Source organism: Gadus morhua, chromosome 22 (genome assembly GCF_902167405.1).
Source record: "Gadus morhua chromosome 22, gadMor3.0, whole genome shotgun sequence".
In the NCBI taxonomy this organism is placed as follows: Eukaryota; Metazoa; Chordata; class Actinopteri; order Gadiformes; family Gadidae; genus Gadus; species Gadus morhua.
In genome coordinates, this window is record NC_044069.1 from 10621529 (window position 1) to 10634487 (window position 12959).

A 12959-nucleotide genomic window follows, 5' to 3' on the forward strand; every position below is an offset into this window, starting at 1 on the left:
GTGTGCAGTGTCCACCCCCACAGCAGTTGCAGCACCTGTGGTGATGGCGGCGGCGGCGGCGGCGGCGGTGGGTGGGTTGGGGTTGGGGTTGGGGCGTGTTGAGTGGCGGTTGCTGCTGATGCTCGCTGGAAGAGCGCTGAGGCTGCAGGAACACGACCACGGCCTGCCACCGGCGGTCTCCCAGCCTGGGCTGTCGCGCTCTACGTGGTCGAGAGGGTGTAAGCGAGATGAGGGAAATCATAATCGGCCAGTTTCTGATGTTTTGACTCCTGACTGTGGCGTCATTGACGGCCCGTGGCCTATGGTAACAATGATGATGCTTCAACCTGTTTTTTGTTTTATGCAGCACCTTTCAGTACAAGGCAGAAGATAACGGCATAGGGATGTAGCGGCGGTGTAAACGAATGAAAGCAAGATTAATACAGGCGTGGAAGTAATGGTGCATGAGGACGAAATTTGGATCTCACGTTTTGAACCACGGTGATGAATGAGGTTTGAATATAGTCTGCTTCATAAGTGACACGACTGGTAAACGACTCTGCGTGTTTGATGTTCTCCGGCGGAACTATTCCCAGTGTTGGCGTGCTGGGCATTCAGTCATTCATGCATTTATTCATGCGTTCATTCCACGCTGAGCATTGCTGTGTGAATAATGGCCAGCCTCTCATCCCCTAATGGACATGCATAATTCCTTGGGTTTAAATTATTCCGGCCTACTGTAATTGCGGTGCGTCGTAGAATCCCCCCCCCCCCCCCCCCCCCCCGACATACACTGGCTCATCCATAATACAAAGGCAACGCATGGCAGCATGCAACGCTAACAAACGTGGCATTCATTTGGATGATAATCTAGAGAGGATTGACTTTAAGGATTGATTTGAAAGGAAAGGAGAAAGAAGTATTTTTCTGCTGACTCACAGCTTGTGGATTCAGCTTGCAGTCCTCCTCCTCTTCATAATCCCCCGGCTGCCCGGTGAAGATGTGACATTTGGCTGACGGGAAGCGGACAACCTTTGGCACTAGTCATAATTGTGCGTTTTATTTGGATGGCTCAGGTTCCCCGGCACTGCTCCTTTCATACACGGGTCGTCACAGTTTCAGTTTGGCCAGTGTCTATCGGTATGTTATGGGTGTGAAATGGGTTTTGTGGCCACCCAGGAGAAACAAGACAAGATTCCTTAACAAACGGCAGTTGTTTCAGAGAGAGAGAGAGAGAGAGAGAGAGAGAGAGAGAGAGAGAGAGAGAGAGAGAGAGAGAGAGAGAGAGAGAGAGAGAGAGAGAGAGAGAGAGAGAGAGAGAGAGAGAGAGAGAGAGAGAGAGAGAGAGAGAGAGAGACTTGATCTATAGTTTACATCCAACCTTTGTTGGAGCCAATGTGACCACCACGGTCCAGGGAGGGGGGGGGGGGGGGGGGGGGGCAAACAGAACAGCCATTGAGGTCTGTTAGGGGAGCGGAGGTGAGGCCTTGTAGACAAGAGGTCACAGAGGGAGGGAGGGGACCCGGCATGATGAATGAGATGTGGCTTGTTGTTTTCCTATTTATAGCTGTGAAACACTGGGACTATTTACTGTTCCACGCCCATTTCACCCCTCAAATAGCACTTTGGTGGAATTTAAGGTTTGATAATGCTGTTTACTCCTGTCTTCTACTACTTCCTACTCTTTTTAACTATCAATGATAAATAACGTTGCCAAAGCGACCGCTAAGAGGAATCTCACTAGCATCAGGAGAGACCTTTAGCCAAAGGTCATTAAAACCCTTTTTTCAATCAGTAAGAGTCTTCTTTAACCTAATGGCCGATTTGAGTGATGTCTCAGGTTCCTCTCATTAAGATAAATCCTCCTTACCTTTTTCTCCCTCCCTTTCCCTTCTTCCAAAGCCTCTTCCCCTAGCTCTGGCTCTCTCTCCCCTCCCTGTCTTGTTTTTATTGTTATATTTGTTGCCTGCATGGTAAAATATCACCCTGCAGTATTCATACAGACGGTTCCATTTCAACAGAGAACATTGAAGCCAGGGAGACGTGAATAAACCCTCCCTCTCTTCCCTCCTTGTCTCCTCACACTCCTTAGTGCCTTACATTCCCACTACATCGTGCGTATTGGTTGCTTGCAAGGTAATGCATCATTCTGCAACAATATGCACAGGGCTCTATTTCAAAAGCGTTGGGCGCCATGATCTCTCTCTCTCTGTAACGTGATTGGGCCTCAAAATACACAAAGCAGAGTTTACACAAATAGATTAGAAATAAGCTGAAATCTAACTGAAGGGAACCAGGTGAGGAAACGTAATACACTGCAGTCAGTGAAACAGGGAGATTCTACATGTGCCGCTATTGGCTGTGCTGTATTATTACTTGTTTTATCACAGAACCATTAACTCCCTCTCTCTCCCTCTCTCTCTCTCTCTCTCTCTCTCTCTCTCTGTCTCTGTCTCTGTCTCTGTCTCTCTCTCTCTCTGTCTCTCTCTCTGTCTCTCTGTCTCTCTCTCTCTGTCTCTCTGTCTCTCTCTCTCTCTGTCTCTCTCTCTCTGTCTCTCTCTCTCTCTCTGTCTCCCTCTCTGTCTGTCTCTCTGTCTGTCTGTCTGTCTGTCTGTGTGTCTCTCTCTCTCTCTCTCTCTCTCTCTCTCTCTCCCCCTCCCCCAGGGCCCCTCCTCCTGCGGCGGCCGCACCCGGAGCTTCTCCCTCCTCCCCCACCTCCCTCAGCCGTCGTCGTCCTCCTCCTCCTCGCCCAGCTCCCAGAGGCACTTTGGCGCCCACGTGGCCCCGCCCACCAACATCGTCTCCATCACGCACCACAAGTCCCCCGCCGCGGCGCGGCGCTCGCGGAGCCAGTGTCCCCCGCGTCTCCACGAGGTCAAAGAGGTTTGTGACGCCCCATCCGTGACACACACACACGCACATGTACGCGTACACATGTGCATATACACACATGCACATGCACGTATACATATGCTTACACAAACACACACTTGCACACATACATACACATACACAACGACACGCACACAAACACAAACACACGCACACATTGGTGGTTTATTTTGGTTTTTAAATGGACTGAAGAATAATGGGGTTATCTTTTCATCCACAATGTCATTAAATTTCATCGGCATTAAGAAAAAGGCTTTTGTTTTGAAAAATGTTGGCTGTAGTTTAGCACAATATTGGCATTTAAATTCCTGTCAAATGGCATTTAATTGCAGTGTTTTGTAGTATGGCACTTGATTAATACAGTCAGTCTTTGTGAATATTTTTCTTTCATTTTGAGGCAAGCCCCAAAATAGTCCAGATCCCCAGCCGGGATGCTCAGTAGGGGAGCTCTAACCCAATAAGGCCTGTTGTCCGGGCTAAGTGCTATGTAACATAATCTATCAAAAAGCATATGCAGTGTGATCCATAATGCGCAACCCTATTATGAATGATTCCACAAAGACAAAACGTTCACCCAAACAATAATTACAGGGGAGGCCTTCCATCAGCATCTCCCTTACTGATCAATTATTCAGTTTCCGTTAGATTCAATTGACCCTTGATGCCTAATGCAAAGGCCACTGCAGAGAATATTGATAAGGCATATTCTCTTCGACAGTATTTCTATGGCTGACTCACAGGCTAAAGTCACAGTGAGTCCAGTGGTTCTTCTCTTCTACACTCAAAGGACAGCTGTCACGAGATAGATCTGGGATAAGCCAATGCCCATATGAACCACAGAGGTCATAGGGTCAACTTGTGGACAATGTGCTCGACTTAAATCCTTGCGGAGGATAAGTAATTCTTGCAAGACTGTGTGTGCGTAGGGGTGTTTCTGTCCGTAGGGATGGACATATGCCAATCCTAAGGATATTTAAAATAAGGTCAATACATTTACATGCCTCCTCTGCTTACATAAACTGTCAAACCTGTTACCTGCACCTTTAAACATGATTAATTATTCATACATCTCCTCTTGGAACTTCATGTTCCTTTTTGGCCATTCTCCAAGTTGAATTACTCATCAATCTACTCAACTTAAGATGCGTCGTTCCAGACACAACAACTATGTCTCTGTGGTCTTCTTGCGTATCCAGTCAGTATTTCCACCTTATCTTTCAAACAAATGGTATAATACATCCTCACATGCCTCATCCTGTTATTCTTTTGGTATTTGTCTTTATAGTGAACCAATCCAAATGTTTTAGACCTGAAGCAAGGTTTTCAAGGTGGGAAATAACTAGCTAGCTGCTAGCTAGGGCTCTATCGGTAGTTGGCAGAGAACTGTGTACTAGGCTGCTGAATTATGGAGATAAGGTGAGTTCAATACATTTTTAGCTGATGGAAAGGCTTTCAAAAATGATGAATGAGCCCATTGTTTGGGCTGCACACGGGGAGAGGAGGAAGAGGGACCAAGAAGGGGACCTTAGTGGACAATTCTGAAGAAGAGGAAATGTGAAGCATGAAAAAGAAACGTTTTCTAGTCAGGAGCATAATGGAGAGTGACGGGGGAGAAGTGGGTTGCACCAGCTCTGTCAGGACGGGCTTTGAGGGCCCGTTTCCTTTACTGGCATCGTATATACATTATTTTTTCATCTATGGCACTTTTGTCTATATTGTGTCTGCATTGGTAAATCCTTGAAAAAGTCTGGATTCTGGAAATGTTTAGATCGTTTTACTGGAAAAACCCTTCAATGCCGTTGGCACAAGGGACATGCTGTCCTCTTTAGAAACCAAATCTTCCGAATCTGTACAGATCTAAATCCGATGGCACAGCTTGAGAGGAATCGTTTTACCTGTTAATGTAAGACACGGTCGGTGGCTCTGAAATAAAAACAAGGACATCTCTGTTTGAGGCCTTGGTTTGGTTGGTACAAAGACACATTATAGGTGTTCTAACAAACCACATTGTAATGGTTCCCTCGAGGACAGCCGCGCGCTGCGCTGATAAAGGACTAGCGTACAACCACCGTTTGACTGTTTCATCGGGAACACTGAAACGATTGTGGCTTACACTTAAATTAGACCTGAAATAGATCACCCAACCAGATATCGGGAACATCAATGGATCTGGCATTCTCCTCACACCGGCCTTCTTTCTAAGCCGCTGTTGTACATGAAATCCCCGGCTGGTTTGGATGGGATGTCGACACCCCCCCTCAAGCCCAGCCCAGCCCAGCCCAGCCTCTGCCAAGTCCCTGCCTTGTGGCACTAATAATAACTCTGCTCAATGAGATTCGGTCTGACACAGAAAAGGAAAGGAACTCAGCCACAGCGGGAGGCACGTCATCTCTCTCACCTCTCCAAAGTGGGGGCGTTCTTTTCCCCAAAGTGAACCGCCAACGGTCAGGGTAAACACTGAGCAGATGGTGTCTGCCGCGGAGGCAAAACACACAGCCATTTGGTGTTTCCCTCGTTTTTTGGTCATTTTTTATTTGTCTTCCTCAAGTGCGACATCACCACAGATGGCCTCGCAATGTGGAAGAGAAAATGGGTCTACTTGTACCGTGTGATCCATATCCCAGTTAGTGTGAGTGCAGTGGCCTTTGTTCTTTTCCTTTCTTCCATAAGGCCGCCTCTCTCCGATGGAAACCCAGCCTGCTGTCTTATTGTCAAAGTGATCTCCTACGTTCCAGGTTGGGACCTTCTTCAGGCCTCATCCTTCACCCCTTTTTATTGCACTTCTTTTCCCTGGCCTGGCCTGTAAACCTGGCCCGCGGAGCGTTGGCACAGGGCCCTGTGTGTGTGTGTGTGTGTGTGTGTGTGTGTGTGTGTGTGTGTGTGTGTGTGTGTGTGTGTGTGTGTGTGTGTGTGTGTGTGTGTGTGTGTGTGTGTGTGTGATTTATGCACCACTGTTCCACGTTGTCTTCCATTACGCTGATAGCAAGGCTGCCTTTTAGGTTGATTCACGGGCGGTGCTTTTATAAGCGTTGTTAGCATGTTCAAGTTCTAACGTTTTTCTATGCAAGGTCATAAAGGAACTTTGAAGGCAGCAGAAGCTACACACTTATTCAAAAGTGTGGAGCTCATTAGCTCATGGAAAACTCCCCACAGCGGGATTCACCTTCCTGTAATTTGCTGTGACTTGTTTTACCAACCTTCCGAAGTGTCCGTTTGGTGTCTCTACCCCTGCGGGGATCACCCCCCTAGGATGACGCCTGCGGATGGGTTTTTAATCAACAACCTTTTGCTACAGCACTATACCCCCACCCTCAAGGAAGATACTCGCCTCCGGCTGTTCATCTGAGGGAAGATGGACATTGTTCTTTCTACTGTTACCGATATCTGTACCGCAGAGGTCCATCGCTCAGACCCGGGTTTGGAAAAATGCAGCCCACCGTAATGGCGTTAGCCTCATCGTTCACCCGATCCGCACGCACCCAGAGCGACATACCGCCCGTCCATCCGTCTCTTCATTTATGGCTCCATCCTATCCGCCCCTCTATCCTTACAGCCGTGTATCGCTGTTGAAACACAATCCTATCCGCGCATCCATCTCCCCACACGTTTATGTTTAGCTCCATCGAAAGACGGGTCGTGCGTCCGTCCATCCGTCGACATCCCCCGACGGCCGCGTCCCGACTCACTCCTCGCCTTGGTAGCAGCGGCGGCGGCCCTGCCTGTCACAACGCGTGAACCCATCAAACGCCTTTCCCTTCTCTCTCCACTCGGTGCTCTGTGCTGCCATGGCTGAGTAAGATCACTGAGGGTCAGGCTATTTCTGGCAGCGTGGCAGGTCCTGCTGGCTCTGCAGTGAGCCTGCTGTGGGGAAGGGCGCGCTCCGAGCCCAACCACTTAGCTTCCTTATTGGAGGCCTTCTGGTCCCGGTTTGCTGCAGGCTTTTTCCGGTCGGATGACAGTTGCTGTAGTGTCTTGTGTGCTTGTGTCCCAGAATGAATGGGAAGTAAGAATATCTTGCGTTAGTCTACGTATTGTGGCGTATTTGCAAGATTTTTATCTGTTATAATTTATTTTATTTTTTTCGCTTTAAGGTTGGGTATGGGATTTGCGAAAGCCAACAGATTTTGAAAATACACAACTCAAATGGTCCTACCCCTTCTCCTTCAACGCTGACCCATTCCAAGTACCTGGACGCGCAATCATGCACGAGGGCGAACACAGATGCGCGAGAGCGAGCCAGGCTAGCTAGGTTGGACTTTAGGGTTGTCTTCTAGTGCTAGGTCCAAATGTGGATTAGCTGGTTAGCTAGTTCCAGTAGCTACCGCAGGATAACAACAGAAGCTTGCTCTGAGTATGTGCACGAAGGGGTCACGCGCGGGGAGCGGGGGAGGGGGAGTGGGAGTGCAGTACGACCGTTTGATTGATGTACTTACTGTCCAATGCCATTTGGTGGTTCTGGAAATCATTGGTTGGAGTTTTTCGAGCCCTGCCCGTTCCACAGATGATTGACTTGTTTAATTTTCATGTCAGTACTTCTAACTCAGTGGCTGTAAGTGGGTTATGATAAGGATTTCAAATAATTTTGCAAAAATTGTCAAAAAAGAGAATTCCATCCTCAACCTTTAACTTTCATTTGAATGTAACATAGTGTGGGATGACGGTTGGTCCACGTAGGGACAGGTGTTCAATAAATGTAACCATGGCGCTGCAGACAGAGTAACATTACACGGTCCTTTATACTTCAAAAGCCCACTTCAGATGGTGGTGGAGGCTGTGTCTCACTGACATAACCGATGATGATTACAGGCTCGGTGTGGAGAGTAGAGCACTCCATATTATAAATAAGTTGTTGAAGGAAGATAAAGGAACTTTGATCATCGAAGTTCATTAGTATTACTCTGGTCAAACCCATCCAGGAATCTATTTAAAAAACCCTCTCTGCCAGCGTTTTTGTGGCCCTTTGTAGCCTTAATTTGCAGCTTCTATATCTGGAGTACACAGACGAAAGTCATAGCATGATTAAACAAGCTATTTGTGTGGGATTGTGGTTAATTACTTGCTTTAAGGGTCCTCTTTCCCTCTCTGCCGTTCTCTCTATTCAGTCATTAGGACTTGACCGTAAGCGGTGTTAGGCTTCCTACCTATTTTCGGTTGTAGTTTGTTTGTGTTGTAATCGTCTTGAATCTCTGAGCCGTACATATTATTTTAGGGTTGCATAGCAACGCATAAACCTGCAGTCTTGCACTGTAAACTAAAAACAGCCACCTCTTATGGTCTATTGGTTTTGATTGGGCTCCATTATAATCAAGGCATCTGTTCTTTTGTGGTTCTGTACTTTCTGAAGGTTGGATCTAGCAATATCAAGGACTTTATTACTTCCCATTAGAAAACAATCGGTATTAATAACTCGTGTATGGGAAATAAGTCTTGACTGCATGGTGACCATACATTGTTTTAGAGGCGTGTTTACTGATCTCCGTGAAGCGGTGTGAATTGGTTGGAAATAGCTCACCGTACCGTTTCAGGCAGATGTGATATTAATGTTGAAGAAAGTACGGATGTAGCTGTGACACCAGGCAATGATAATGAATAAAACATTTTTATTTAACCTAGATTCATTACAAAGCAGAAATATGAATTCTACCGGCTGGACTGACAATTTGTAAACCTTATAGGTGAGTCATAGCAGAATGTTTCACTTCTAGGTGTGTGTGTGTGTGTGTGTGTGTGTGTGTGTGTGTGTGTGTGTGTGTGTGTGTGTGTGTGTGTGTGTGTGTGTGTGTGTGTGTGTGTGTGTGTGTGTGTGTGTGTGTAAAAAAGATTCACACCTGAGAAGCTATGATGTTTTCTTGTTTTTATGTCAAGTGTGTGTGTATGTGAGTGTATTTATGTGGGGTGTTTGGGTTGTAGCTGGGTGTGTTCACTTTGGTCTGTACCCACGGTTACAAAGGTACATTTGGACCTGAACATCCTAATAGAAATGCATGACAAATGATCTAGTCCCCTATAAGCGATGCTGATCACATCCTCCCCCCGACAAAATCGTTTCCACCTGAAGTCCACCGGTCGGCTGGCGTTGTACTGGGAGATTTTATTAAGTGATGGAGGACGATGTGACCGGCATCGCAAATGTGCAAGTGGTAGACGTTCAGGCATGGCTTTTGTACATTTCGAATATACCTTTGGCACTCGATATCAGCGTGATCAATCGTTGTGAGAAGCTGATATATTTTTTCAGAGTACAATGACCCAGGGCACGACTCGGTTCCCCTTGACCAAGGACATTGCCGAAAAAGGATATTTTGTATTTCCAAAGGAATGCAACAGCATTTGACACCTTCGGCTGAACTGATTGTGTGTAACTTATTTTATCCCTCCCAAACTGTCAGGGAACACATTGAAGCTTTTGGAGGCTTGAGGCGTGCTTCCGGTACAGGCAGGTCTCTCCAAAATGTCTGCATTTGGACTTGGGCATATTTAGTTTGGAGTTGTTTACTCTGTTAAAAAAAGAGAAGGTATCTAGGGCAAAGGGGTTCTGCAGCAGACTGCAATATATGTCAACACTTCGCTCACTCATGTTCAAACTGCGGTATGATTCCCCTGCCAGTGTACCACCCTGACCGTGGTCTCTCCCGCTCCCTCCCCAGGTGATGTCCCAGGCAGAGGGCCAGCAGAAGAACCTGGTCCACTCCATCGACGCGCTGCCCACCAAGGGACCCCTGTCCTGCCTGGACCAGGACCTGCTGCTGCTCAAGGCCACCTCGGCGGCCACCCTCAGCTGCCTGGGGGAGTGTCTGAACATCCTTCAGCAGAGCCAGGGCCAGCCCCTCTCTAAGGCCTCCCAGCCCAACCACACCATCCTCGGAGCCCAGTCGGGTGAGTTGGCCCCGGGTCCCACTCCAGCTCTGCTTCTGGAGCCCCCCACACCTACATCCCCATTTCCTCCGTCCCCCGTCTCCCCCCAGTCCCCCCGTCAAGGGCCCGACCCCAGCGTCAAGGCTCCCCTGGCCGTGCTAGACTGTGGCCTTTGTCCCTACCTGTTGGGGTCTGTGGACTTGAGTGTCTGCGGTAAATGTTGTTGAGTGTTGTCTCCGTTCAAACAGTGATTTTTGAACTTGAACCTCTGTTTCGTGAATGTATTTGTTGTTGTTCCTCTTGTTGTTTGTGTTTTTTTGTGTTTTAGATGTTTTTCCCATTCATTGCTGTTTGTCTTGCTGTCAAATGAAGTAAAATGCAAATGATTCCTTCTGAAAATCTTTACTGCGTGCCAAGTGTATGCATGAGTGAATGCGTGTGGAAGTTCACTTACAGACAACACTGTTTACAAAAGTTCATTAAAGCATTTCAAACTTGTGTTGCTAAGTGTATGTGAAGAAAATGTAAATATAGGGGTATGTGTAAATAAGTGAACCTATTTCTCTAATACTATGCAGGTATTTCTTAATTTAGTCTAAAGTCCAGTAAACCTATTATCCCTAAGTCTCTAACGGTCTTTACCAAAGAACACCACCTTGTTGCCTACGGGTCGGGCCGTGCTACAATGTTCAACCTACTGTGCCAAACTTAAATTGAATCAATAAAGCTCTTTTAAAGGAATCCTTTGCAGCCATGGGGTGCTTCTATGTTTGTAGACGTCTGCGTTCAATGGCTTAACACGTGTACCAGCTTAATACAACAGATCAGGAACACTGCACATTCCTCGGAACGGAGGCATTCTGGGGAAATCTGCTCTTTTTATTGTTGTCTCAAAATCCGGTGGTCCGTAGCCCTTATCTCACACATGTCATTATTTTCCATGAAAACCACCCCTCCCTAGCGAATTGTCTTTTGGAAACTAAACAAATGCACACCATCTCATTCATAAATTATTTGACTTATAAGTAGCAAGCATCCTGTAGCATGCTTGCTACAGGATTCCCTTTCTAATCAAAAGAAAAAAAACACAAAGATACATTAAGGGGGAACTAGATTAGATTTTGGGCCAATGTCCCTCCTGTTTGAAACTGCATTTGCTTCTTTGGTGTGAAGAAATACAAATACGTAACAGAATTCAGAACGCAAAATGTGGTTCCTGGTGTTGCGTTTGGTGCGTGCCTTATCTTTGGGCCGGGCTGACAGATCCCATGTTAATCCTCATACTTTGTTGGTCTTTTGTCCCATATGCGTCAGCAGTCACCCTGCCCTCTGCCTGTTCGTCAGACAGGGGGTGGTGCGGAATGGGACCGCCCAGTCGCAAGTACAAACCTCTTTCCGTCTGTTGCCTGGACGACAGGGCCCGCGGGGGTCCAGGCATTCCCTGCTCCCGGCATGTACCTCACCCACCCACCTTTAACTTAGCTTATTTTCTTACGACACTCCTCTACATCGAGAGACTCTGTGCGCTGTTTGGCCAAATGTTGTTCATGGTCTGGCACGACGGCATGGGCAGTGTTACACGTTGAAGCAGCTGTGAACGGGGATACTCGGTCGGTTTTTGGCTTGATGTTTTTTATTTTTCACAGCAATTCCTCTGCAGGAGATTCTCGCTACAGTGCAGCCACTGCATGGCCACTGCTCACCACTAGCAAGCTGAGCATGGGGGTTCACATGGGGGGGGGGGGGAATGGCCTACTCTGGCGTGGAACCAGAGTACCAGCCAAGTGAACAAGCGTTCTAGGCTTGGTTTGTTGAAAGGGAATGTTATGGACCAGAGGGGGCCGGGACTTTGAGGGGTGTACCAAATACCTTGTCAGATTTCGGTTTGACAGGGGGGTCTTGGGTGGCTATTGGACGTATTTTCCCCTTACCTTAATCGCTTTCCCCCCGAAAAGTTTGTTTTGGTCCTCCAACACTGCCTGATTTTCTTTAAGGACATGTTGAATCCATGAAGAATTGGATTTAGCTCACCAACCATGCTCCAGCCCTATCTGTCCCTTCGCCTTTACCATGAAGAAAAGCGATATTGGTTGGTGTGCAATCAAGATATGTCAACGGCATGTAACCTTGTATGTACTTCTTGATCAAGTGTGTTTTGTGTTTTTGTCTGAGAAACAAAGAAAAGGGGCACACTTATAACTGTATTTACTTTGATGTCCAAGCCCAGAAATAGAAGGTAAAGTCATTGAAAAATAGGCATGAACGTTTGTCTGTTCAATGTTTTGGTCTGCACAAAAGCTGGAACTTCCGGGTTCAGAACATGAAAGTCCTCCCTGTTTTGAGTACAGCATCGTCATTTTCGAAAGGCCGCAATTCAAATGCACAACCGATAATTCAGACAAGCGGCATTGCTGCATGGGTGAGGTAAAAAACGATGGCTACACTTTTGACTCTGAACCTGAGATTTTCCACCACTGGCCTGCATAGACCTTTCAGTTCACCTGCATGCGCCAGGTTCAATGGCTTCTGTAGCCCACTCATTTCTACTTCTGGTGCTGACGGTGACATCCCAAAGCAAAGTCTCAGCTCAAATTAAAGACCCATCAAACACTCAGATTGAACTGCAGGGACAGCACCACCTCTTGAGAAACACCAGTGATTGCAGATGCTGTTTCTGATTGGGAATGCTCAGGGACCAGGGTAATAAAGCCATGTAAGAACTCATTTCCAACAGTAAATGTTTTGGGACTTAATCGGACGTACCATATGCCAGCGTGCATGCCAGCAAGGCAGACGTCTATGCCTGTCCTGGTATGTATACCAACACAGCTGGTATGTAATGGAGCAGGCAGGCTAGCACTTTAAATCGCCCTGTCGGTTGACTGGAAGACTGACCCCAGCGATCCTTAATAGCATTTCATCTGGATGGGCCCGCCGCAGGCACCTCCCCTAGCACGTCCTGCTGTCTCAGTCAGCACCGCTTTCTACTCACTAATGGATAATGTGGACTGGGGCTGTTGCATTCAGACATTAAACCTTACTTGGCTGCTGGGATATGCAATGAGAGGAGGCTGCGGCGGCTGTTCTTAATATCAGTCTCTTTGCAGTGGATTGCAATAGGATCTTTTATGAGAAGCAATTCCAAAGTGTGTTTTAATGCACTGTAGTGGATGAGTTGCCTGTTCAAGTGTCCTCTTCAGACTGGGGCCAAGTTTTCACTCAAACGCCTTGGT

At 47.2% G+C, this 12959-nt stretch overlaps 1 protein-coding gene across 2 annotated transcripts in view; it reads left to right on the forward strand.

Moving 5' to 3' along the window:
• Nucleotides 1–12959, forward strand: part of LOC115535666 (oxysterol-binding protein-related protein 10) — a 48758-nt gene that overhangs the window by 16815 nt on the left and 18984 nt on the right. For both annotated transcript variants that reach the window (XM_030347067.1, XM_030347069.1), the window contains exons 5-6: nt 2644–2862; nt 9519–9747. In XM_030347067.1, the coding sequence (XP_030202927.1) occupies nt 2644–2862; nt 9519–9747 (448 nt within the window). The remainder of the gene's footprint in view (nt 1–2643; nt 2863–9518; nt 9748–12959) is intronic.